At 27.4% G+C, this 25570-nt stretch overlaps 4 protein-coding genes across 6 annotated transcripts in view; 2 read left to right on the top strand and 2 right to left on the bottom strand.

Moving 5' to 3' along the window:
* Window positions 1-229: 229 nt before the first annotated feature.
* On the bottom strand, window positions 230-2437 carry LOC111690761 (protein roadkill-like). The gene is made up of 2 exons (XM_023453316.2): window positions 2319-2437; window positions 230-1407 (listed from the first exon to the last, which is right to left on the bottom strand). Exon 2 carries the CDS (start codon window positions 1400-1402, stop codon window positions 365-367), a length of 1038 nt encoding a protein of 345 aa, XP_023309084.2. The 5' UTR covers window positions 1403-1407; window positions 2319-2437; the 3' UTR covers window positions 230-364.
* Window positions 2438-4168: 1731 nt separating this feature from the next.
* On the top strand, window positions 4169-13535 carry LOC111690780 (V-type proton ATPase 16 kDa proteolipid subunit). 2 transcript variants are annotated; one of them, XM_023453341.2, is made up of 4 exons: window positions 4169-4326; window positions 6135-6249; window positions 12548-12737; window positions 13128-13535. In XM_023453341.2, exons 2-4 carry the CDS (start codon window positions 6168-6170, stop codon window positions 13330-13332), a joined length of 477 nt encoding a protein of 158 aa, XP_023309109.1. In that variant the 5' UTR covers window positions 4169-4326; window positions 6135-6167; the 3' UTR covers window positions 13333-13535. The 2 variants fall into 2 exon arrangements, with proteins under 2 accessions (XP_023309109.1, XP_023309110.1); XM_023453342.2 differs by lacking the exon at window positions 4169-4326 and adding an exon at window positions 5796-5939.
* Window positions 13536-18285: 4750 nt separating this feature from the next.
* LOC111675886 (LIM domain kinase 1) overlaps window positions 18286-25570 on the top strand; it is a 37651-nt gene continuing 30366 nt past the window's right edge. For both annotated transcript variants that reach the window (XM_046955265.1, XM_046955264.1), the window contains exon 1: window positions 18286-18692. In XM_046955265.1, coding sequence (XP_046811221.1) covers window positions 18556-18692 — 137 coding nt within the window. In that variant the 5' untranslated portion in view covers window positions 18286-18555. The remainder of the gene's footprint in view (window positions 18693-25570) is intronic.
* LOC111690766 (putative dimethylaniline monooxygenase [N-oxide-forming] 6) lies at window positions 19303-23022 on the bottom strand. Its single transcript, XM_023453323.2, has 5 exons — window positions 22668-23022; window positions 22405-22597; window positions 22124-22295; window positions 19702-20237; window positions 19303-19616 (listed from the first exon to the last, which is right to left on the bottom strand). Exons 1-5 carry the CDS (start codon window positions 22865-22867, stop codon window positions 19443-19445), a joined length of 1275 nt encoding a protein of 424 aa, XP_023309091.2. The 5' UTR covers window positions 22868-23022; the 3' UTR covers window positions 19303-19442.

The following is a 25570-nucleotide window of genomic DNA, read 5'->3' as shown; positions in this document are numbered from 1 at the left end:
AAGTCGAAATAGTCGGAAAAAGTAAAAAAAAGTCGGAAAATGTCGAAAAGTCGAATATAGTCGAAAAGTCGGAAAAAGTCGAAATAGTCGAAAAGTTCAAATAGTCGGAAAAAGTCAAAAAAAAAGTCGAAAACTCGGAAAATGTCGAAAATAGTCGGAAAAAGTGGAAAAGTCGAAAAAAGTCGAAATAGTCGGAAAAAGTTGGAAAATGTCGAAAAAAGTCGGAAAAAGTCGACTATTTATAAAATATTAAAAGTCGAAAATTCGACTTTTAATTAAATGAAAAAAGTCGAAAAATCGACTTTTCATAAAATGCAAAAAGTCGAAAAGTCGAAAAGTCGACTTTTCTTTTCAACTTATTTCTTTACTTTCCATTTGTATTAGTTCCTTTAGTATTTGACTCATTTACAATTCTTTGATATGCCTCAACAATCAAATAGGCATGTGTTTTCTGCATATTTTTCCAATCTTCAGTTTTCACCACTTCAATGGAATTTTCATTTATAAATTTTATAGCTTTTTCCTTTAATTCGAATGCACTATGTCGATCGGCTAATATTAAAGTATCAACTGCTACTTCAACCGATAGTTGTTCACATAATTTTTTCTCACACATTTCCTTTAGACCATCCAGAGCATATTTATCTGCTGCTACAAAAAGAAATTTCGCCATTTGGTATAGTTTTGTTACTACGCCAGTATAAATAAATTGTAACATTTCCTGCATGACCTCGGCATCGATATCCGTTATTTCAACACGATTCAATTTATTCTCCTGCATTTCATGTTCAAACATGACAGCAAATACCTCACTTCGTGCGGCCAATATAGCTTTGTGGACATGAAATTCCTTGCCATCTGCAACTAATATAAAATCAGTGAGTTTTCCATTTTGAAATAGCATTCCCAAATCTTTGTTTAATTCAGATTTGGTTATGGCAATTGGTAGACGGGTTATATTTATAAATTTAGCAACAGTCATTTCAAAACATATCGTTAACTTGTCTTCACATAACAGATCATTTACAATTTTAAGGGAATGAATTTTTCGCATAGTATTTGTCGTGTCTGCTTTTATAGTAGCTGTATGAGCATATTTTTCTTCTTGTTTTTCATTTAATATAGATAATTTATATTTGAGCTTTGGTTCTAAAATTTCGGAGGGATCTGAATAGATTAAAAAGAATTCGACAAAATCCGCATATGAAGTTGACCGTTTAACATATAAAGAGAATTTATATTCTTCATATACATTGGAAGAGAATATTGGAGACTTCCATTCATCTATAATATCAGAACATGAAAGAAAATTACGTAGGACCCATGTACAATTTATTTTTATAATCTCATAATGTGTAAAACAATAGTTCTCGGTAAGAAATTCCTTGGGTATTGATGACATTTTAGCTGTTTCAAAAAAAAAAAAGTTAAAGGTTAAGACTAATTTAGAAAAAAAATAGATAAGTCCATAGTATAGACTAGAGATTAGTTAATAGACCAATAGATTAATTTATAGTCCAGATTATAATTTAGTTTATTGACTTCACTATTATTCAGACAACTATTACTAGGGTTCTATAGTTGAAACGAAAAGCCGATTTTTCGACTTTTTCAAAAAGTCGAAAAGTCGACTTTTCGACCTTTTGCATTTTATGAAAAGTCGACTTTTTGCATTTAGTTAAAAGTCGATTTTTAGACTTTTGGACTTTTTTCATTTAATTAAAAGTCGATTTTTCGACTTTTAATATTTTATAAATAGTCGACATTTCGACTTTTTCCGACTTTTCCAAATTTTGACTTTTCGACTATTCTCGACTTTTTCCGACTTTTTTCGACTTTTTCCGACTTTTCTCGACTTTTTCCGACTTTCGACTATATTTGACTTTTTCCGATTTTTTCCGATTTTTTTCGACTTCGACATTTTTCGACTTATTTCACATTTTTCGAATTTTTCCGACTATTTTAGAATTTTTCCGACTATTTTAGACTTTTTCCGACTTTTTTCGACTATTTTCGACTTTTTTCGACTTTTCGTTTTTTCGACTTTTATTTACAAAGTCGACTTTTCGACTTTTTTCATATACCATAGACGAGTTATCGACTTTTTTGGAACAAAATAGTCGACTACGACTTTTCGACTTTTTTCGACAAAAAGTCGATTGTTCGATTATTCGAAAGTCGATTTATAGAACCCTAATAGAAAACATAATAGAATATGTCTGCCGATCGAGGAGTAGTCTAGAATCGCCTTATAAGATAGTTTAAAGTCTAGACTACAGAATGTATAATATTATTAAAAGAACACATATAAAACTTACAATAACTTCTATTAAAACACAGAGAATAAAATGGTTATAAAATAACACGTGCTTCTACCACAGAATGTGCTTCTATTTACGAAATACTGAATTAAATGATAAATTTCTCTATAAAGACAGGGTTCCGCTTACTTAGGGGAATTACAGAATTCTTAATCACATAAGCTGTGTTTATTTATGCTAAACCAACTAAACACATTTTCCAAAACATAAATACAACCCTGCGGGTTCGAGTCACTGCTAAAGGGCACTTCACACTATGACACTTAACGTAGGTAAAATGTCTGTTTCAAAATATCGAAATAACATTTTCGTTATTCTAAATATACTGAAAACAAAAAAACAAAATTTTAAATTTTCTTGTTGTTTTCAATGTATTTGTAAGAAAGAAAATGTTCTTTTGCATTTAGAGAAACCGACAGAAAGTCTAATAAAAAGAAAAAATGAAATTTCATCCTTATCCTTAAAAAGATAATAAAACTAGTATGATTTGTTGTTTGAATAATCAATGAAATAATTTTGTTTGCCAGTTTAAACTTGAGCATGAAATATTCGACTTTTTACATTTTATGAAAAGTCGACTTTTCGATTTTTTCGTTTAATTAAAATTAGACTTTTCGACTTTCCGACTTTTCGACTATAAGTATTTTATAAATAGTGAACTTTTCAACATTTTTCGACTTTTCGATTTTTTCGACTTTTTCCGACTTTTTGATTTTTTCGACTTTTTGACTATTTTCGACTTCTTTCGATTTTTCCGACTATTTTAGAGTTTTTGACTTTTTTTCCATAATTTTAAAATTTTCGACTATTTTGACTTGTTTCTACAATTTTCGAGTTTTCGACTTTTTCCGACTTTTCGATTTTTCCGACTTTTTGATTTTTTCGACTTTTCGACTTTTTTCGACTTTTCCGACTATTTTAGAGTTTTTGACTTTTTTTCCACAATTTTAAAATTTTCGACTATTTTTCACTTGTTTCTACAATTTTCGAGTTTTCGACTTTTTACGACTTTTCGATTTTTTTCGACTTTTCAACTTATCGACTTTCAGACTTTTCGAGTTTTATTAACAAAGTCGACTTTTCGACTTTTTTCACAGACGATAGTCGAGTTATCGACTTTTTTTGAACAAAGTAGTCGACTTCGACTTTTTTCGACAAAAAGACGATTGTTCGATTATTCGAAAGTCGATTTATAGAACCCTAATTAGAATCAATTTATTTTTAGATTAACTAATCTGATTTTAATTGGCATTTGATTGACAACTCAAAAACTCTTTGTTATAGCTTGGTGAGAGGATTTTTTTCAGAATTAATCAAATTTTTTAAAATATTTTTTTTCCATTCCCGCAAAATTTCTCACATAACTTTTGTACTTGCTCTATTTTGTTAGTATAAATTATATACAAAATCCCACACTTTTTTTTCCCGGATTCCGTTTTTTATAAAAAAAACTTTAAAATTTAAAAGTTAAACATATTTAAGAACTTAGCCGGCTTAAAAATGATTTTAAGCTGTCGCCGTTATTTTTAGTGTCAGCCGCCGCCGCCGTTGTTAATTTTCGTCGGCGCAGGGCTCTCATGGCAACATTGTGCTAAAATTTAACTATTGTGTGGTTATTGTTTCTCTAATGGAAATTTACTTAACTAATAAGAACAGCCAATTAGAATGAAGCTTCTAAAAAGGGCAACAACGAACAAGTCATATGACTGCTTTAGATGCCAGTAAACTGAATAAGCTATAGAGTGTTGTTTGACTAAAAACCTATTAGATAAAACGAAAGGGATAGTGGAAACAATAAGAGTGTGTAAATAAGACAACAACTGACAACAGAATACCCGATACGAATTGATGTAGATGAGTAAAAAGTAAGTGGAATAGCAGTCAGCGACCAACCAACAAAGCGTGCTTCGCAAACTCCTAAGAGCTACCGAAAAAAGGCCAAACAAAAACTTACAAGTTTTTGAAAACTTCGAAAAGAAAATCAAATAATTCATTTTTTTGACAAGTGAGTGTGTTAGAAAACAAGAAAAAAAACATAAACAAATTGAGAGGAAAATAGTGTTGAAATTAGTAAAAAAAGTAAAAAATTAAAGAAAAATTTACTAAAAAAACGATTATAGCTGCCACGACTTAAAACTATTGCTCTTAAAATTCTCGTTTAAAAAAAGAGAAAAGTGCAGAGGAGAGAGAAGGTGAAAATGTGTTAAGAGAGCAAATGCAAAAAAAAAAAAACGAAAATTTTTGACAAAAACACATCACATGACTGGAATTTTTTAAAGTTTTACTTGGAATTTATTTTTTATGTTATTTTAAAAAGAAAAACTACAATTTTAAAGGAATTTTCTTTAAAATTTTGTGGTGTTTTTACAAGAGTCAGTTACATCTTTTAAAAAAATTAAAAGAAAAAACCTCATTTAATAGAAAGGCAGCAGCTTGACAAAGAAAAGTGGGTTTAAAAGAAATTTACAAAAAATTTTGCTACAAATTCTAACAAAATTTAATAAAATTGTTAAAATTTTTGTTAATTTATAAACAAAAAATTTCTTTTTCTAATAATATTTTGTTTAAAAAGAAGAAGAAGAAGCAGCAGCAAAAGTATGACATGAATGAATGACAACGTCACATTTTTACTTAAGTTTTTTGTTGTTTTTTTTTTCTTCTCTTTGCTTTTCTGTTAAATCTACTCTATAAAGCTGCCAGATTTAACGTTTTTTTTCATTTGTTAATGTTTTGACGTTTTTTATAGCAAAATTAACAAATAAAAGGATTTTTATAGTTTTTCTTTAAAATTGTTAAGATTTTAGACAAATTTAAAACGTTTTAATGGAAAATTAATAGGATAAAAGTTCATATTGGTTTTTTAAGAAAAATTTTGAGTTTTCTTTAATAAAATTAATATTCTATATGAAATATTGTTTTTTTTTTCTATAGAAAAGCTATAATTTTATATAGAAGTCTAATGCTATATATAAACGTTTGTTAGATCTTACAGTAGTTGACAGTAAAATGTCCAGAAAATGTCTAATAACAAGTGTAAACTTACAAATTTTATCTTGTTTAATATTTTCAGTAATGCATTTTCTGACAATGATTGTAATGTTTAGACGATTGTTAGACATTTGTCGGAACATTTTATTGACAACTTTGTAAGATCTGACAACCGTGTATCTTAAGCTTTTTCGTGCAAAATATGTTATTTTTTAAAGAAATAGTAAAAAACTTAAACATTTTAAAGAAAAATTCTAATTTTTAAAGAAAAAGTCAGAATTTGTTTAAAAATTTTAAAATTTTTGTCTAAAAGCAATAAAATTTAAAGAAATTTTACTTAAAAAAAACAAAATCCTTTTTCGTAGAAAAAATATGCAATTTTTTTAATAAAAATAAGTTTTTTTTAAATATTCTGTTAAATTCTTAAACCCTATTTTGGTGATTTTTTTCCAAACCATAACAAGTTGGGGAAAAATTAACGATTTTATCTACGAATAAACATCTGACAGCTCTACAACACCGACCTAGTCGTTTTTATTTCTGCTGGTGACGAGAAAACTCAGTCGTTTAGCAACCGTCGAAGAGAATACTCACTCTGAAAAAAACACCTCCTCTTGGCATAAAATTAAAGTAAAGGCGCAATTGTTTTTTTTTATAATTGAGTGCAAATTAAAGCAAAAAAAAAAAAAGATATATATATATTTTTTTTAGTAAAAAGAAAAAAATTTTAAAACAAAGAAAAACGAAATTTTTTTTTTAAAGAAAAATCAAATTACACAAGCCAAAAACCAACAAATCGTCTATCATCAACTTTTCTTTTTGTAGAACCCCCGTTTTATAAACACACACACATTTAAAATGGCAGATGCAGGAAGCGATAATCCAATCTACGGACCCTTCTTCGGTGTTATGGGAGCCGCCTCAGCTATCATCTTCAGTGGTGAGTAATCAAAAAAAGTTTAAATAATTTTTTTTCATAATTATAATTACAAAATTTAGTTAAGTGAAATTTTTACAAAAGAAAAATGGTAGGAGTAAGAAAATTTTTTTTATATATATTAAGGGAAAAATCGAATATTTTGTTAGATACAGCCACTAAAAGTAAAAGATTCGCTATAGAAATATTAAAAGAGAAAGGGAGAGAGAGAGAGCGTAAAAAATAGAAGAGCAAGTACAAAAAAAAGAATAAATACACATTTATTGAAAAAGAAATACTTTGAGTAAAAAAACCACAATATTAGTAGAATGTTAAAAATATTACAATATTTCTTAGTTTTTTTTCAAAAAAGAAACTTAAAAAACCTTAGCAAACGATTTTTTACAAATTTTTCAATAATTTTTATACTCCTTTTTAATGTAAGACCAATAAAAAAAGAGAGAGAAAGGGAGAAAATATTTCATTTGTAGGTTAAGTCAACCTTCAATTATTATTTATAACAGTTGTTGTTGTTATTATTTCTACTACTATTCTTTATTTCATTATTTTTTTTTTTTTTGACAAGTCACAAGACTTAAGCTTAATTTTTAACGAGTTGCCATACATTTGTTTAAGTTAGCTGTATATTTAACAAAACAAACAAGACAAAAAAAATGAAGTTAAAGTAGTGCTTTTTTTTTACGCTTATTATCAGCTAAATACATAAAAAAATGCATGTGAGTTTAAGAAACCAGCATTAATCACATGTCTCTAGTACTTAAGGCCCACTTATCACATGTTTTCTTAACTTAAAACTAATTGTATGATTTGATAAGATTATAATTACTTTTTTTTGTTTTCTTAAGATAACAAAAAATTGTTTAAAAAAAAATAATAACTTTTAAAGTCATATGAGTTAAAGTGATTTAAATAAAATGAAAATTTTTTTTTAATAATTAAATCATAAATTATTTTCTTTTTTTTTCAATTTTTTTTATTAAGTTTTTAAAATTTTTTTCTTTAATTTTTTTTTTTACAAAATAAATTATTAAAATTTGCTTAAAACTTTAGAAAAATTATCAAAATTTATAACAACTTTTAAACTTTTATATTGTTATTGTAAACAAAATCTAAATTTATTTCTTTATTAAACTATAAATTAAAAATTTATTTAATTTATAAGAAAAAATAAAGTTTAATAACATGATTTCTTTACTAAATTCTTTGCAAAAAAGTTTTTAAAATAAATTCTCTTAACATTTTTTTTCATTATTTAATAACAAATTAAAAAAAATCTTTTTAAAACAGTAAAGAAAAATAAATAAAAATATTTTACAATACTTCTTGTTTATTTTTGTAATTTGCAATAGTTTTATTAATCTTTTTAAAAATTTTACTTAAATTTTATTACAAACTTGAAAATTTTAATAAATTTATTTAAAAATACTTTTGTTTTCTCGATTTCTTAATCATATTTTATTAAACTAAAGAATTAAGTTCATTTTATAATGCAAATTGTTTAAAAATATTAACTTTTTATATAAAAACAGTTTTTTTGCTTTATTTCTTAAAAATTAATATTTTTTTTTTTTTGATAAATTTTGATCAATTCAATTGAAAACTTTTAAAAACTCTTCTATCTATAATCAAATGCTTCAATTTTGTCTTTTTTTGTAAAAAAAAAATTCATTATAAATTTTTTTCATTAATTTTTATAATTTTTAACATTTTGTTTTACTGTAACTGCTGTTATCATACATATTTTTTTTGCTGCTCAAATATGTGTATAAAAAAAGTACCACATCCAATATTGAGTCATAATTTATTAAACTTTTTGTCATTCAATATTTTGCAATTCTTTTGCTTTGTTTTAAAAGGGGCGTTATAGGTTTATTTCTTTTTATTTTTATTTAAAATAATTTTTCTAAAAAAACACTGTTGTTTTTCTCAAATTTTAACTATTTTTAATAATTTTATATATATTTTTTGTATTTTTGACTAAACTGCGCAAACTCTAATTTTATCTTCTTTCCTCGTGTTTTTAGTGTTCATTTTTTTCTGTTCAAGCATAAATATATCTTTTTGTTTAAGCTTAAATGTGTGTTATATATTCCTTATAAGGACAAATATATGTTATATATACAGTTTCAGTACTTTACTATTAAATGTAGAAGAAAAAAGGTCAATCGTTTGAAAAAAAAAATAACCAAACAATAGCATCTTTGAAATTTTCATACTTACTTAAGCCAAAAATGTGTTAATGCAAAAAAATTTTATAAAATTTATGAATATTTTATAGATTTTTTTGAAATTTTAATTATTTAGTTAAGAATTTTAAATAATTTTCTTTAGTTTTTATAAAATATTTTGAATTTTTTATTTTTTGTTGAATTTTTACTAAAATTCTTTAATATTTTATTTAAATTAAGAATTTTTCAAGAGATTTTGATAATTATATTAAATAAATGCCAAAATAAAGTTTATTCTTCTTTTGCAATTAGCAAAAACTTGCCTCAATATCTAATTAATAGTTCTGTAATATTTTCATTAACTCCCTATTGAAAACAATTTACATTCAACATGTTTGCTTATTTTCTATATGACAACTTTTCATTAATTGTTTTTTTTTTCTATTATTTTGTTTTAATTTGTAGAATTTTAAGTGTAACTCTCTAACAAATTACTTACAATAATGTTTATGTACTTTTTGTTAGACCTGGTCCACACTAGGAATTTTTTGTTGAGAAACTATGCTCTTTTAAAGTTTCCTTAATGTCCACACATAGAAACTTTTGTTTCAAAAACTGTTATGCATTGTTATTTGCATTGATTTGTTGTTGTACAAAAGATAAGAATAATAAGACCTGGTTCACACTGAGAACTTTTGATTTTGTGTGTGAGAGAAAGAGATGGTTGATATTTCTTTATCTTTCTCTCACACACAAAAATTAAATGTTTCCTAGTGTGAACCAGGTCTAAAACAAAACAGGTTTCCGAGTACGGGAAACTCCGTACCGCGATTGAGATGAATAATATTTTTTCTCTCTCACGCAAAATCAGAAGTTTCCCAAAAAAAGTTTCCTAGTGTGGACCGGCAGTTACTCTTTGTAAAAAATATAAAGTATTTTAACGAATATTAGCTCAATATCTAATATTTCTATCAAATCTCTATTGACAACAAATTACTATCTATAATATTTATTTTCTATAGAAAATTCTTCAACAATTATAAATTTCTTTAAAAAAAATCGGTGTTTTACTCAATATTGACTCAATTTCTATTAATTTTGTACATATTTTACAATTCCATTCTATTTCATACCATATTACTTTAAAATTCCTTAATCATATCAATAAAATGCGAATTTACTTAAAATCTAGTAAATTCTTAAACCCTTTCAAAAAAATCGCTTAAATTTCGTAGAAAAATCTCTCAAAAGTCAACACAGATGACAAGTGTTTTTCTTAAAACTTGCTCTTTTGTTGTTGTTTTTTTTTCAATTTGCATCTTATTTGCAATTCTTTTAATTCTTGTCTTTTTTTTATTTCATTTTCGTTATTTCTTTACAACATTTTGTGTTATATATATTTATAACAAAAATATTGATTCAAGCTATTGTATGTATTTATTGTTGTTGTTGTTTTAGTTTCTTTCTTTTTTTTTCTTATACACAGCTTGACTCAATATTAATTAAAGTGAAATTATTTTTATTTATATACATACATTTTACACTAGAAAAGTGTGAGAGGGACTAAATGAGTATTTTTAGAAAATTACTATGTTTTTTTCTATTTTTTATTGTTTTTTTTCTATACACACACTTTTTACGTATAAATTTGACAAACCTGCATGTTTGTTTGAATGTAAGCAAGTGTTTGTGTTTACTTAATAGTTTTACTATCTGGCAAGGCCACCACCTAACCATCATCAAAAATTTACATGACACTTGTGTGGTGTGTGTTTTGCTAGTTTTTTTTTGTTTCTTTTTGTTGTAGTTTTTTTGCTTATTTTAGTAATTTTGTCTTGAAACTTTTATTAGTTACTAATTAATTATTAACTTTAGATCATGTGATTTGTTATTAATGTTTAATTTATAAAATTTATACATTGAGTTAGTGTATTCTCTTTAAAGTATTAAGAGAGTAGCGAGTTTAGTGTAGTAATAGAAACAAAAATTTGCTGTGAATAAAATTATACAACAAAACAATTGTTTTTATTGAATCATTTTATACAATTTTTAACCCCTCTCCCCCTAGGCTTTATTATTTATTTAGTTTAAATGTAAAACTGGTTTTTTGTTTTAAAATAATCAATTTTAAATCAAAACTGTTTTTGTTAAATAAAGAGAACAGACATTTTGATTTGTCATTTTCTTTCTAGAAGTTTTTTTCTTTTTAACTTCTTTTTATTTTCTCTAAATGTTATCTTTAGTCTAGTTTTTCTTTAAAAAATAAACAAAATTTTTTTTCATTAAAACAATTTAGTCATGTGTTTTAATATTGATAACACTTGATTTTTTTTGTACTACCATTTATAAGACACCCCCTGAAACCCTCTTTTAGAGGGGGTTTAAGTAATTTCTTTTAACAGTTTGTAGGTATGTTTGTTTTGTGTGTTACTTGTTTAATCATTAATATTATAACGTTATCATGTTGTTTTTGTTGATTTTTTTATAAGAAACTCAATCTGTATATGAAAAAAAAAAGCTTTATTTCATGGTTTCAATGAAAAAACCCCATACATACAAAGCTTTTTTTGTTATACTTCATCGTTCAATCACATGACTTTAATATGAAGTAAAAAAAGTCATTTTAATAATTGTCGCAGTTTAATTACTTTATACACAACAACAACAACAACGACAACAATATGTACATTTATATATAAATTATAACTTTTTCAAAGTTATTGAACGTTAAATTTCGTAAATTTATTACGAAAATATAACACACACACACTTATGCTATACACTTTAAATAACTCATCGAAATGAAGATAGCTACAACAACACTGTTATATGGAAAATTGCCATACTGTTATATTAACAGCAGCAGCACATATGGCAACACTTTACAGAAATGTCAACAAGAGTTAAACAAAAATGTAAACAAAGACTTTGGTGAAGGAATTTTTGGAAGATTTTTTTTAATAAAATTTAAATAAAACTTTAATAAAAATTGTTTAATTTTTATGTTTTAAAGTAATATTACAATTATAACTTTGTTTTTAACTTAATTATTCCTTTAAATGCAGTTGTTTAAAGGCATAAGGTAATTTTCTTATTTTTTTCTAGATTTTTTTTTATAAAATTTTTTAGAAAATTTTAAAATTTCAAAGTTTTAAGAGATTTTATTAAAAATTCTTTATAGTTTAAGAAATTTTCAATAGTTTTTAGTAAAAATAGTTAAGAATTTTTAAAGAGTTTAGTTGTTTTTTTAATAATTTTGAGAATTGAAAAGAATGTAATTTTTAACTTTTTTAAGAATTTTTTTTAGGAATTTTTAAATATTTAGTTTAAAAATTATAAAGATTATAAGTTTTATAATCTTTATAGAATGAAAAATTTATAAAATTATTATCATAAGCAAACAATCACATTTAAAGTATTGTTAAAAGTAAATTTCTTCTAAATTGTACAATTTTTTCAAAATATTTTTCAAAACTATAGAAAATTTTAAAAAATTTGTTACAAAAAGAGTCTTATTAACTTCTTGGTCACTAGAATTCATAAAAAGATATTGTTAAAATGTGTCAGAAACTAATCCAAAATAGATTTTATGATATTTTCCTAAAGTTTTAGAAAACTTTTTAAGATTTTTTTTTAGGAATTTTCAAAAATTATAAAGAATAGAAGTTTTATGATCTTTAAGGAAGGAAATAAGTAAACAATAACATCTAAAATATTGTAAAGCAAATTTGTTTTAAATTCTAGCATTTTTTTCAAAATATTTTTCAAAATTGTAGAAATTTTGAAAAATTTATAAAATTTACAAAAAAAGAAATTTTGATTTTTTTTTTTTTAAATTTACAAAAAGAGTCTTATTATCTTCTTGACCTTAAGTGTTTTTTAAGATTTTTAATAAAAATTATAAGGAACAGCTAGTCAATGTAGTTTCTGATGGTGAAATTTGTGAAAATTTGTTAAAAAAATTATTAAAAATTTAATTTCAAAACAAAAATAAGCTTTACGAAATGCAGAGAATTCAAAAAAAGTAAAATGTGAAGGAGTTTCTTTAAGAAGAAGTTTATTTAAGTTAAATTTTAAGAATTTATTAAATAACTTATTAATATTTTGTTTCTATTTTTTCATCCTTTTTATAGCTTTGGGAGCCGCCTATGGTACAGCCAAATCTGGTACTGGTATTGCTGCTATGTCAGTTATGAGACCAGAATTGATTATGAAATCTATCATTCCCGTTGTTATGGCTGGTATTATTGCCATTTACGGTTTGGTCGTAGCTGTCCTTATTGCTGGTGCTTTAGATGAACCATCAAAATACTCCCTATACAAGTAGGTGTTATTTACATTTTTTTTATATATCACTTTGACACACACTCTCTGTCTCTCTGTCTCTCTGTCTCTCTCAATCTTTATAAAGAGAGTTGTTGTGAAAATTTTGTTCCCTTTTAAATTTGTCATTTCCCTTGAAAGGAAAAATTGCTCTATCGTAAACTTGTTGTAAACAATTCATTCACAATAGTTGACTTGTGTATAAAACAGCTGTTTAATATTTACTAAATTTTATCAAAAAATTTCATAACAAGAAAAAGTTTGTGAACAAAAAAAAAAGTGAAATGGGAACAAAATTTCATGTGAAATAATGATGGGCAATAGAAGGAAAGGGGTGATTGTTTAAAAAAAAAAAAATATTAATTATTTGTTTTCTTGTGTTTATTCTAGGGGTTTCATTCATTTGGGTGCTGGTTTGGCTGTAGGTTTCTCTGGCTTAGCGGCTGGTTTTGCGATCGGTATTGTGGGTGATGCTGGTGTAAGAGGTACTGCCCAACAACCACGTCTTTTCGTTGGTATGATCTTGATTCTCATTTTCGCTGAAGTCTTGGGTCTGTACGGTCTCATTGTTGCCATCTACTTGTACACAAAATAAATTCATAATACAAACAACAACAACAACAACAAAAACAAAAACTGCAACAGTTTTAACAACAACAACAACAAGAAGAAGAAGAATAGCAACAAGAGCATTAACCTTAATAACAGCAACAACAACAACAACATCTTTAACTTTATTATTAAATTTTATGTTTTTTTAATAATAAAGTAAGTCCAAGGACCTGTTTTATAAACTTCTTTATAAACCTATTACTGCTGCCACACACTCACACACATACACACCCATACAAAGTAAGCTGTTTATGTTTATTTTATTAGATTTGAGGTGTTTTTTTGTAATAGGTTTTTATACCTTTTTTTAAACAATTTGTATATATAGAATAGATTGTTTTTTGTTTAGGTTAAGCAACAGGTCTTTAATAATTTTGTTTTTAAGGTTTTTTCTTTGTTTGTGTTGTTGTTAAAGTTAAAAATTTAAAATTTTATTTTTAAAATTTTAATTAATATTATATTTTTTTTTTGTTTTTTTATTTTGTGTATTTTACACACAGCCTTTCCCCTCCACCCATTCATACCTTTTATTCCCTTTTTAAACAAAACAAAAAAAACAGAAAATTATGTTAAATATGTTCAAGTTTTTAATTTTATTATTAATTTTTTTTCTTTGTCTTTAATTATTATTATAGATTTTGTCGTTATTATTTAAAATAAAGTATAAATTTTTAAAAATTTAAAAAAAATAAATTTTCCCTAAAATTTTTTTGTTTTTTTTTTGTTAATTTTGAAAAAATTTTTTATTATATATATATAAAAAAAAATGTAATTTAATTAATTAATAACAACAACAAACCATTTCATCTTTATATAAATATATATAATAAAAGATTAAATTAATGTTTAAATTAAAAAAAAAAAAAACAAAAAAATTTAACAACAAAAGAAAAAAAAAGAAATTTAGTGAGAAAAACCACCAGTATACACAATAATAATAATTTACAATAACAACAACAACAATTACAAGAAAAACAAACCAACAAACTTAAACATTAACAACAATAAAGGGAGTTACAAAAAAAAAAGAAAAATTTTTTAAATTTTTTTTTAAAAAATTTAAAAATTTTTTCTTTTTTTTTTTAAAAAAAAAGGAAATTATATAAAAAACTTTTAACACACACACACAAGTTTAAAACTTAACTTTTTATAAAGTTAAATTTAAAAAAAAAATTTTATATAAATTTCCTTTTTTTTTAAAAAACAAAAAACAAAAAAAAAGCATGCAAACCACAACATCATTTAAACATAACTACAAAATAAGTCCTATATAATATTAATAATATATAAATAATACAAATATATATATAAATATATTTATGTTTAAATAATTGTTCAATTCTAAGAATAATATTAAAAAAACTATAATAAATTAATTAAATATATATATATATATAATTATTTTCATTTGTGATAAGCTATTAAAACAAAAAAACGTATAATATTTATAACAAATCTATCTATATATATAAACAATACATATTTCAACAACAATATTTAAAGTTTAAAAACAAAATTTCTTTTTTTTTTTTCAAAAAAAAATTAAATTTTGTTTTTTCTTGAAACATCCTCCTTTAAAAAATCATTAAAAAAAATTTGTTATTGTATAGTTATGCTAAAGAAAAAAAAAACACACACACAAAAATAATTAACTAATTAAATGTATATGTATTGTATTATGTATAAAAAAATTTAAAACCACAAACTTATAGTAGCAAATTTGTAGCCAAGAGAAGAGAAGAAGAAAGAAAGAAAAAAATCCTTAAAAAAAAATTTACAAAAAAATCGTAAAATCCCCCCCCACACACACACACACACACACTCAAATAAAATTAGAAATTCTTTATAATTCTCTCTAAAAAAAAAACAAGAAAATTTTTTTCACCCAAAACCCTGGCTCTGCAACAAAACATTTATGATGCTGAAAATGTTTTGTTGTTCTCCAGCTGGGTTTTTAATAAAAAAAATTTTTTCTCTTTTTTTTTTTTAAATAAATTTATAAAAATTTTGTCCCTTTTTTTTCTCTCTTCCATCTTAACAATATTGTTTTTTTTTTAAAACATAGAAAAAATTTCATTATTTTATTAAAAAAAAAAGAAGTGGCATTTGATTTAAAAGAGAATATAAGAATTATAAGAAAATATACTATATATCTTTTTATGCTAATAAACATCAGCAAATTTGTAAAACAATAACAACAACAACAAGAGAATGAAATAAATTGTAATTTCTAATTTCCAACAAAAGAACTGTGTTTTTTAATTTATTTTTCTAACTATAAATCAATTCTATAGCCAAGACTATAGTCTACACTTAGGGCGGGTTTCTTACTCCTCGGTTAAACTAAGGCTTAACTTGCTGTTACAATAAACTCGCAACAAATTTAGGCGGACTTTAACCGATGATTGTGTTTTTCACTTTTAGATTTCAGTTCAGTTAACTTTGTTAGTATTGCCAACTTTTCACTTAAAAACATAAACAATGAACAGCTGTTTTTTTGCAAACAATACTTTTGTAAAATGGAAAATTTTTGGAAAAATGTTAAACATTTAAAATAATAAACAAAACAAATCAGAAAAATTGCAATTTATTTAAAATAATAAGTTTTTGTTCTTCCGAAATCATTATAACTTGAGTTTAATTGGCCAATTACACTTAGTTAAACTAAGATAATAAGGGCGGGTTTCTTACTCCTGAGTTAAACTAGGCTAACTAACTAACAGCAAGTAAGTTACATTAAACTCGCAACAAATTTAGGCGGACTTTAACCAATGATTGTGTTTTTCAGTTTTAGATTTAAGTTCAGTTAACTTTGTTAGTATTGCCAACTTTTCACTCAAAAGCATAAACAATGAACAGCTGTTTTTTGCAAACAATACTTCTGTAAAGATAAAGATAATCTTCATTCTTTAGTTAAATCGGGTTTAATATAAGTTTCGTGTTTTTAAGTTATCAGTAAACTTACTTATTATCTTAGTTTAACTGAGTGTAATTTGCCAATTAAACTCAAGTTATAAGTGAGAAAACATAATTAATAAAAACAATAAAACAATGATTTCGGATATACAAAAACTTAATATTTTAAGTAAATTGCAAATTTTCTGATTTGTTTTGTTTGATTTATTATTATTTTAAATGTTTTTTTTTAACATTTTTCCAAAAATTTTCCATTTTACAAAAGTATTGTTTGCAAAAAAACAGCTGTTCATTGTTTATGTTTTTGAGTGAAAAGTTGGCAATACTAACAAAGTTAACAGTCGAACTGTTACAACAACAACCGTAGTGGCAGTTCGAAAGCCTGTATCACCTCAAGCATTGCTGCTGGGTTAATGTCGTTACATTTGCCAATTGTCGATTTTAAGAATTCCAAGGAGTTCTTGTTACCGCAATTGACAACTTTCACGTCCTTAACCCAGTCTGCACCATTGAAGGATACATCCTCCGATCCACCCTCAAAGATGGCGATTTCATCAATTAGCCTACCTTTAATTGATTGTCAGAGATCGGTACTGATCCTCCCATTTGGATCATTCCGATCAATGACTGCCACTTGAAGTCATACATCCAGGCCTGTTTGACTTCTTCACCTTCATGCTGGATGAAGAGGGTAGATCATCCTCAGATCTGGCTCTCTTAATTGTTTCCTTGCGGGGACCTTTAGGAGTGCCAGTGACTTTGACACCACTGGTTTGGAGTGTCGGTCACTACCGGAGCCTTTTCCCTTACTGACATCCTTACGGAGAGCGGGCCGAAAGTTTACCGGTCCTCTTTAACTTTCCTGGTGTCGCGTCCACCTTGCTAGGTTTTTTGGGTGGTAGACCTTTGACCTCCGCAGCTCGCGAAAATATGAGCGCATTGGTTTTCGGGATACCCCTTTGAGGAATCTGCCTTTGCCATTTTAGACAAAAAGGAGAGAGACCTTAAAGTCCCGTTCCTAGGCTTCTTCTCCTTCATTCGGCCTGTATCATTCGAGGAGGGGCACTTGGCTTCTTCTCGACGGCCACGAATGACCTGTGAACGGTCTTCTCCCAAATGTCCCCATTGGATCCTCTTGGCCTCTTAAGCAGGGGATGTTATCTTAACAGTCTGACTGTCAGCAAGCTCTTCGTCAGACAGAGATAAATTTACCAGCTTCTGTGTGGCACTAGTTTCACCAAAGGAGTCACATAACACCTCCACGTCTAAGTCGGTCAGTACCTGACTTTCATGCTCAACAATTCTGGCATGGAGGTCAGTAAGGTCAAACGTTACCGTCCTCCCATGTACTGTCCAACTCCCTATCATACTCGTTGACCGTGACGTCCGGACTGTCTCTCCCTAACAGGTCGACTACCCCTTCCGTCGTGTCCCTACTCTCCTTCTTGTTTGTTTTTAGATTTGGTTTCTCTATTTTGAATCCCACGAGTATGCACGTTCAGATGGACAATCCACGCAGTGACGGCGTACGTGGACTAGGCAACTACGTTACAACAGTGCTTTAACATGACACTAGCCTCTTTATGCACTGGCTAGCCATCCAGGCCCTCGGCACTGCAACCACTCACCTTGACCTTAAAAGGATTGACAGACACATACCACTCTCACTATCTTCACAAGATGAGTAACCTATAGTTATACACTTCTTTGAAACCATAACTTCCTGTGGCTGGATACCGAAGCATCACGACAAGATAACTAACATATGTATGTACATATGGAATAGTATCTGTATACATAATACATTTTATTGTATATTTTTAAGTTTTCCGAACTACACATATGCATTTAAAAATTTCCTTTATTATTTTATACGCTTTTTTAATGTGGCAACGTTACTAAAACTGGCGTTGTCAAACATAATATTGTAGAAGAGTTGGCGGCAATTTCCGTTAGTTGTCACAAAGTTCATCAAATGTAAACAAATAAAATCGAAATAAAGTGAGTTGATAAAAACTAGGATATTAAATTGATTTAGAAGTTCAATGTGCTCTCAAGTTTATAATTCAGTCTATTAAGTGCTCCTTTAAGTGCAAACAAAAGAAAAACGTTGACAAAAAATCTTAAAAACAAACTTAAACTATTTGACTTCACTTAACTGATGTAGTAATTACAATAAAACATCAAAAGAAGACATACATACATATTAGCGTCACTTCATGTAAATTGAGCCAAACACAATCCAAGGGATTGTCTTTGGAGTTTTGGGATTACAACATTACAGGATATAATGGAGTTTAAGAATTTTCACCTGTTGCGGCACCGGACACAGACTGTTTATAAAAATCATGTTTGCAGTAAAGTGCAACGTCTTAAATTGTCATGGAATCAATATTTGTTAATAAGAAATTGCAAAATAAACTGTGGGTAAGTCATTTTCAATAGTTTTTTAAGACATAAGACGCCCATAATTTTGCCCACAAAAGCACTTTTAGGTTTTAATACAAAAGCTGTTTTAGTTCAGCTTAAATTGATTTCAAGTTTAGTTTTAGTTCTAGGTCATTTCTAGTTTAGTGATATTTCATTTCTAGTTTAGTTGTAGTATAGCACTAGCTCAGTTCTAGTTCGGTTCTAGTTCAGTTCTTGTTCAGTTCTAGTTCAGTTCTAGTTCAGTTCTAGTTCAGTTCTAGTTCAGTTCTAGTTCAGTTCTAGTTCAGTTCTAGTTCAGTTCTAGTTCAGTTCTAGTTCAGTTCTAGTTCAGTTCTAGTTCAGTTCTAGTTCAGTTCTAGTTCAGTTCTAGTTCAGTTCTAGTTCAGTTCTAGTTCAGTTCTAGTTCAGTTGTAGTTCTGTTGTAGTTCAGTTGTAGTTCAGTTGTAGTTCACTTGTAGTTCAGTTATAGTTCAGTTCTAGTTCAGTTCTAGTTCAGTTCTAGTTCAGTTCTAGTTCAGTTCTAGTTCAGTTCTAGTTCAGTTCTAGTTCAGTTCTAGTTCAGTTCTAGTTCAGTTCTAGTTCAGTTCTTAGAAAAAAACGCATATAATTTTTACATAAAAAAACAAACGAAAATATATTTACAGCCACTTATTATAGTTCTTAAACCCAACACTTTATATAATTTTATTCTTAACAAACTATAAATAAAATATCAATAAAAAGTCTAAAGGAATGTATAATTATATCTCAATTGACAGGTATTTTAACAAAACGTTCATCATCTAATACCTTAAAGATATAGGAACGATAGGTTTCCAATTCGTAAATATACTTTTTGCCACAATCTTTCATAATATTCGCCACAACAGGTTTGATGGTTGTTATGCCTGCCATTTCGGAAAGTTCTTTATAGTAGTCATACTGAAAAAAAGAAGTGAAAATTGAAATATTAGATAATAAGGAATATGAACCGATTTTTTATTTTAAGAAAAAAAACCAAACCCACCTGTTTTGGTCCCATTTTATGAGCCTCAGTTTCACGCATACCTCTCTCTTTGCGTTCCTCTAAGTCACGTTTTAATTCATCCACCATTTCCTGTTTCGAGGGAAATTCCAGTTCATTGCTAAAGAATTTTAAGGCAAAACGTATTTGCATATCAAAACATTGTGTGGGCAGAACTAAGAACGGCAAACCTATAATGGCCATGGTAGGATGCTCGATATTAATGCATTGTTTATATAAAGGCTGGACATGATTATTTTTTACATAAATGCCACAATCACAGCTTAGAAAGGGAAATGAATATTGATAGCCGGTACAATAGACTACACAATCAAAATCTTCAACGGTGCCGTCTTTAAAGACGGCACCAGTTGCGGTAAAATATTGAACATCAGGTTTTTGAGTGACGGGGCCCATAAAATCGGTAGGTGGCGCTTCTGGTAAATGATGACTAAGGAAAACTTGTTTGGCAGTTTTGGCAATATGTTGAGTAACATCCATGCCACTTGGTCCAGCACCAATAACTAAAACTGTTTCATCTATAGCATAACATAAAGAAGGAAGAAGAACATTTATTGATAGTAAAGAAATATTTAGTTCATTTAAAAACATTTCAGATTTATTATTGTTTTCGAAGTAAGCAACATTTAACGTCAGACTTTAGGAAAAACAAAGTAATTTTTAACTGATAAGCTATTGCCTTAAAGAGTATATAAGACATTGATTCTAACTATAAATAAAAGTAGATCGTTTTGTTTAAGACCCCCTAGAATTTGTTAATGCTGATAATATTCTTTAACGAAAATAATTCTTTTAAACTTCTGACCATAACAAGTACCTTATTCATTCACATTTAACAACAAAACCGGATTTCTAATCAGCTGCAAAAGATAGACTAATTTGTAGTAAAACGTGTCTACAAGTTATACCTTGTTATCAAATAGTAACATTTCTACATTTCGTTTTTTCATTCTTTCATCATTAATATAATATCATAGACAAATTTAAAAGTTCTTATCAAATGTATGCCATTAGACGTGCTAATTTCTTTCCTGGGTCATTCAATGATCATCGTCTAATTGTACATTATCTTATATTTTAATTCCATATTATTTTGTAAATATATGAAAATTTTCCTTTAATATTTATGTTAAGATAAGAAAACTACTTAGGAATCAGCATAAGTGATTTTCCTTTATCATATCTTGCCATTAAAGCCCTAAAAAATATGATTAGATTTGGCACAAAAACAAAACATTGTCAATTTATTATAAACTATTGATACTTCTAGAAATTAGGTTGTAAACAACAAACTATTCCATATAAACATTTAAATTTTTTTTTTTTTGAAAATGATGTCATAATTTATTTTTAGCAAAAACTTAATATAGAATTTAATCTAAGAAATTTGTCTTCTAAGACCCTGATCTTTAGAAAGGTGTCTTCTTTTGCCTTTAGTCTATGGAAAAGTTATATTTAGATTTTAATCTTTAACAAAGTAAGTACTTTAGACTCTAATGTATGGGAAAGTGTCTTGTTTAGATTCCAGCCGTAAACGTAAACATATTTGACTTCTTGAGACTCAGAGACTTATTTAGAACACAAACTTTAGAAAAGTTTTACTTTTAAATTTAAGTCCATGAAAAAGTGTCTTTTTTAGACAGATTTATTGGAAAATGCAGGTTTGATAAACTATCTAACTAACTAACTAACTAACTAGTTCTGTTCTAGTTCTGTTCTAGTTCTGTTCTAGTTCTGTTCTAGTTCTGTTCTAGTTCTGTTCTAGTTCTGTTCTAGTTCTGTTCTAGTTCTGTTCTAGTTCTGTTCTAGTTCTGTTCTAGTTCTGTTCTAGTTCTGTTCTAGTTCTGTTCTAGTTCTGTTCTAGTTCTGTTCTAGTTCTGTTCTAGTTCTGTTCTAGTTCTGTTCTAGTTCTGTTCTAGTTCTGTTCTAGTTCTGTTCTAGTTCTGTTCTAGTTCTATTCTAGTTCAATTTTAGTTTAGTTCAAGTTCTGTTCTAGTTCAGTTCTAGTTCTGTTCTATTTCAGTTCTAGTTCAGTTCTAGTTTAGTTCTAGTTCAGTTCTAGTTCAGTTCTAGTTCAGTTCTAGTTCAGTTCTAGTTCAGTTCTAGTTCAGTTCTAGTTCTGTTCTAGTTCAGTTCTAGTTCAGTTCTAGTTCTGTTCTAGTTCTGTTCTAGTTCTGTTCTAGTTCTGTTCTAGTTCTGTTCTAGTTCTGTTCTAGTTCTGTTCTAGTTCTGTTCTAGTTCTGTTTAGTTCTGTTCTAGTTCTGTTTTAGTGACTTTGATTTAGTCTTCTTTTGTGCTGTGTTCAATAGAAATATCTCTTCATTTGATTGGGGCCCTTAGAAAAGTCTTCGTTACGCTCAGACCTAAAGCAAAGTTTTTTCTTTATAAAATTTCCAAATCTTACCTTTAAACTTTTGTGGAGTACGATATAGATGACTGTGTAATTGCAGACCTCTATAAATATCCATGCCAGGTATTTCCGGGTATTGAGGCTTAGTATAGTGACCATTACAAACAAATATTCTATCAAAATATTGTACACTGAAAACGTTTGTCTTGTGATTTAAAACATGGACCTAGATTAAAAAACAAAATCATTTAAACTTAACATTAAATTGCATCATCAAAATTTGTATTATCAGCAAACCAAATGCAAAAAGAAAAAAACGTAAATAAACTACTTGCCTCCCATTCCCTATTGAGACGTGGTTTAACGCGTATCACTTCATGTTCAAATTGTATATAATTTCTTAGTTTAAAATGATCAGCATAAAGATTAAGATATTCCAAAACATCGGCAGATGTAACAAAGGACATTTCAAACTTATCGGGATAAGGAAAATCAGGATAACCCATAACCTCTTTGGGTAAATTTGTTCTTTATTTAAGAAATTAGTTTATTAGTTTAAAAAAACATTCCTATTTTCAAGTAGTTTCTTCGCAATTACCTTAAACCCTGATACATGCTACTATGCACTTCCTCATCACATTGTACCGTGGCATCGGTGTCTTCATAGACCCAAGTGCCACCCACTTGTTCCTCTCTTTCATAGCACACCACTTCCATATGATGTTCTAAAGAATTTTTCACAGCCGATAAACCGGCCGTGCCCGCTCCTATAACACATACACGGATTTTTTTATTCATTTTTGTTTTAATAGATATTTAGTTTTTCTTTTATATTTTATTATTTAATTTGTTATATTTGGTTTTTTTTTAATTATTTTTTATTTTATTTTCTCTTTAACCGTTTGAGCGAACCGTTCAATCGCAAGTTTGAAAAGTTACTGCTGCATCATTCAAAAGATTTTTGTCTGATCGCCCATGCAGCTCTAGACACTAGTGAGGTTTTACGACTACTACTCAATTACCATTGTATGGGTTTGATTTGTTTTTATTTATTTTTTGTAGATTATGTACCCTACCCTACTTATAAATTGGTTGTATCTCTCGTTTGTTATCACTGTTTGGTAATGGAAAACTTTTTTTTGGTTTCGTTTAATACTTTATAAATGTAAGATTGATTAAACACAAGAGAAAATATGTTAATTGCTATTAAAAAGGAAAGGACTCAAAGGAGAATGTATTCTCTAGAATCTTTCGTAGAGAAGCATTTTGATCTATAGACTGGAATATAGACTAGGCCAGACTATAGACTAGACTATATAGCAGACTATAGATTAGGCTATAGACTAGACTATAGACTAGACTATAGACTAGACTATATACTAGACTATAGACTATATTATAGACTAGACTATAGACTTAACTATAGACTAGACTATAGACTAGACTATAGACTAGACTATAGACTAGACTATAGACTAGACTATAGACTTGACTATAGACTAGACTATAGACTAGACTATAGACTTGACTATAGACTAGACTATAGACTAGACTATAGACTAGACTATAGACTAGACTATAGACTAGACTATAGACTAGACTATAGACTAGACTATAGACTAGACTATAGACTAGACTATAGACTAGACTATAGACTAGACTATAGACTAGACTATAGACTAGACTATAGACTAGACTATAGACTAGACTATAGACTAGACTATAGACTAGACTATAGACTAGACTATAGACTAGACTATAGACTAGACTATAGACTAGACTATAGACTAGACTATATACTAGACTATAAACTAGACTATAGACTAGACTATAGACTAGACTATAGACTAGACTATAGACTAGACTATAGACTAGACTATAGACTAGACTATAGACTAGACTGTAGACTAGACTATAGACTAGACTATAGACTAGTCTATGGACTAGACTATAAAATAGTCTATAGATTAGTCTATAGATTGGTAACTATTCCGGTCTATAGAAATAGGACTGCTTTAAAAAAAACTCTTCTGTAAACTCTAGTCCAAAGAAATCGTCCACAAAATTCTTCTATACTGAAAATAGCTCATTAAAAAAAAACTAGTCTTAAATGATTCAGCATATTTTTTTGTTGTTAAAATGTTTAATATATTTTATAATTTCATTCACATAGCAATTGCTTAACATATTTTAATAAGAAATACAAATATTTAGCAAAAATATCCAATAAGTTTCCATAATCAATAGGTATCAGCAAACATTTACTTAAAAAAAAGAAAACAATTTATATTAAAACTATAATTTTATAATAAGTTGCCATTTCCTTCTATTAATCAAAAATTATTGAAAAAATGGCAAAATAATAAAAAAAAACTACACACAATTATGTTTACAAATTGTTTAACTTGTTTTTTATACTTTCGATTAACATGTGCAAAAAAAAAAAAACACACACAATAACAAACATACACGAGGTGATTAGTTTTTGAAGCAAAAACAAAAATACACACCCTCCTCTAAAGTAAAAGAAAAAAAAAACAAACAAATCTATACACACTTCTAAACAAACCTTCGCTTAAGCATACAAAAAACACAAGGAAGACAATAAATACTCTCTTTTCGATTATTTTTAAACTGTGCTCAATTTGTTATGTATGTATGTATGTATGTATGTATGTATGTATGTATGTATGTATGTATGTATGTATGTATGTATGTATGTATGTATGTATGTATGTATGTATGTATGTATGTATGTATGTATGTATGTATGTATGTCTAGATGTGCGTAACAAGACGTCAAATTAATTAGGAAAACAACACAATTAGAGCTAAAACAACTAAAACAAAAACTATTCTTATCAAAATACTAGACACCAACCATATGTTAGTTTAGAAAAATATAGAAAGAAAAGTTTAGTTTTTCTTCTTTTTAGTTAAAGCTGTTACTGTGTCATTAAAGTTTAATAATCCCAAAAAACAAGATTGTTCGTTCTTATACTCAAAATTAATCAATTAATTATAATTGTACTTTCCCTTAGTTATGGAAAAATTAAAATTTTGAAATATTACAGAATCATAACAACAAAAATACTTTTAACTTTTAACTACTTTTATAGGTAGACTATAGATTTAAATGTAAACTAGATTAGAGACTATCGACTAGACCATAGACTAGACTAAAGGCTAGACTATAGACTAAACTAGACTATAGACTAGACTAAAGGCTAGTCTATAGACTTGACTACAGACTAGACTAGATTATATACTAGACTATAGCCTAGACTACAGCCTAGACTACAGCCTAGACTTTAGGCCAAACTACAGGCTAGCCTATAGACTAGACTATACACTAGACTATAGACTAGAGTATTCCATAGACTAGACTATAGGCTAAACTATTGACTAGACTATAGACTAGACTATAGACTAGACTATAGACTAGACTATAGACTAGACTATAGACTAGACTATAGACTAGACTATAGACTAGACTATAGA

The sequence above is a fragment of the Lucilia cuprina genome, chromosome 6 (genome assembly GCF_022045245.1).
Source record: "Lucilia cuprina isolate Lc7/37 chromosome 6, ASM2204524v1, whole genome shotgun sequence".
NCBI classification, from domain to species: Eukaryota; Metazoa; Arthropoda; class Insecta; order Diptera; family Calliphoridae; genus Lucilia; species Lucilia cuprina.
The sequence above is the reverse complement of the archived record's forward strand: the minus strand, read 5'-3'. Positions and strand labels throughout refer to the sequence as shown.

Bases quoted from the DNA above. Each gene is read 5' to 3' on its own strand.
- LOC111690761 (XM_023453316.2), bottom strand. From the start codon at position 1,402: ATGTCATCAATACCCAAGGAATTTCTTACCGAGAACTATTGTTTTACA.
- LOC111690780 (XM_023453341.2), top strand. From the start codon at position 6,168: ATGGCAGATGCAGGAAGCGATAATCCAATCTACGGACCCTTCTTCGGT. The intron at 6,250-12,547 runs GTGAGTAATCAA...TCCTTTTTATAG, and splicing joins CTCAGCTATCATCTTCAGTG to CTTTGGGAGCCGCCTATGGT. The intron at 12,738-13,127 runs GTAGGTGTTATT...TGTTTATTCTAG, and splicing joins TCAAAATACTCCCTATACAA to GGGTTTCATTCATTTGGGTG.
- LOC111690766 (XM_023453323.2), bottom strand. From the start codon at position 22,867: ATGAATAAAAAAATCCGTGTATGTGTTATAGGAGCGGGCACGGCCGGT. The intron at 22,598-22,667 runs GTAATTGCGAAG...TCTTAAATAAAG, and splicing joins AGCATGTATCAGGGTTTAAG to AACAAATTTACCCAAAGAGG. The intron at 22,296-22,404 runs GCAAGTAGTTTA...TTTTTAATCTAG, and splicing joins GTCTCAATAGGGAATGGGAG to GTCCATGTTTTAAATCACAA.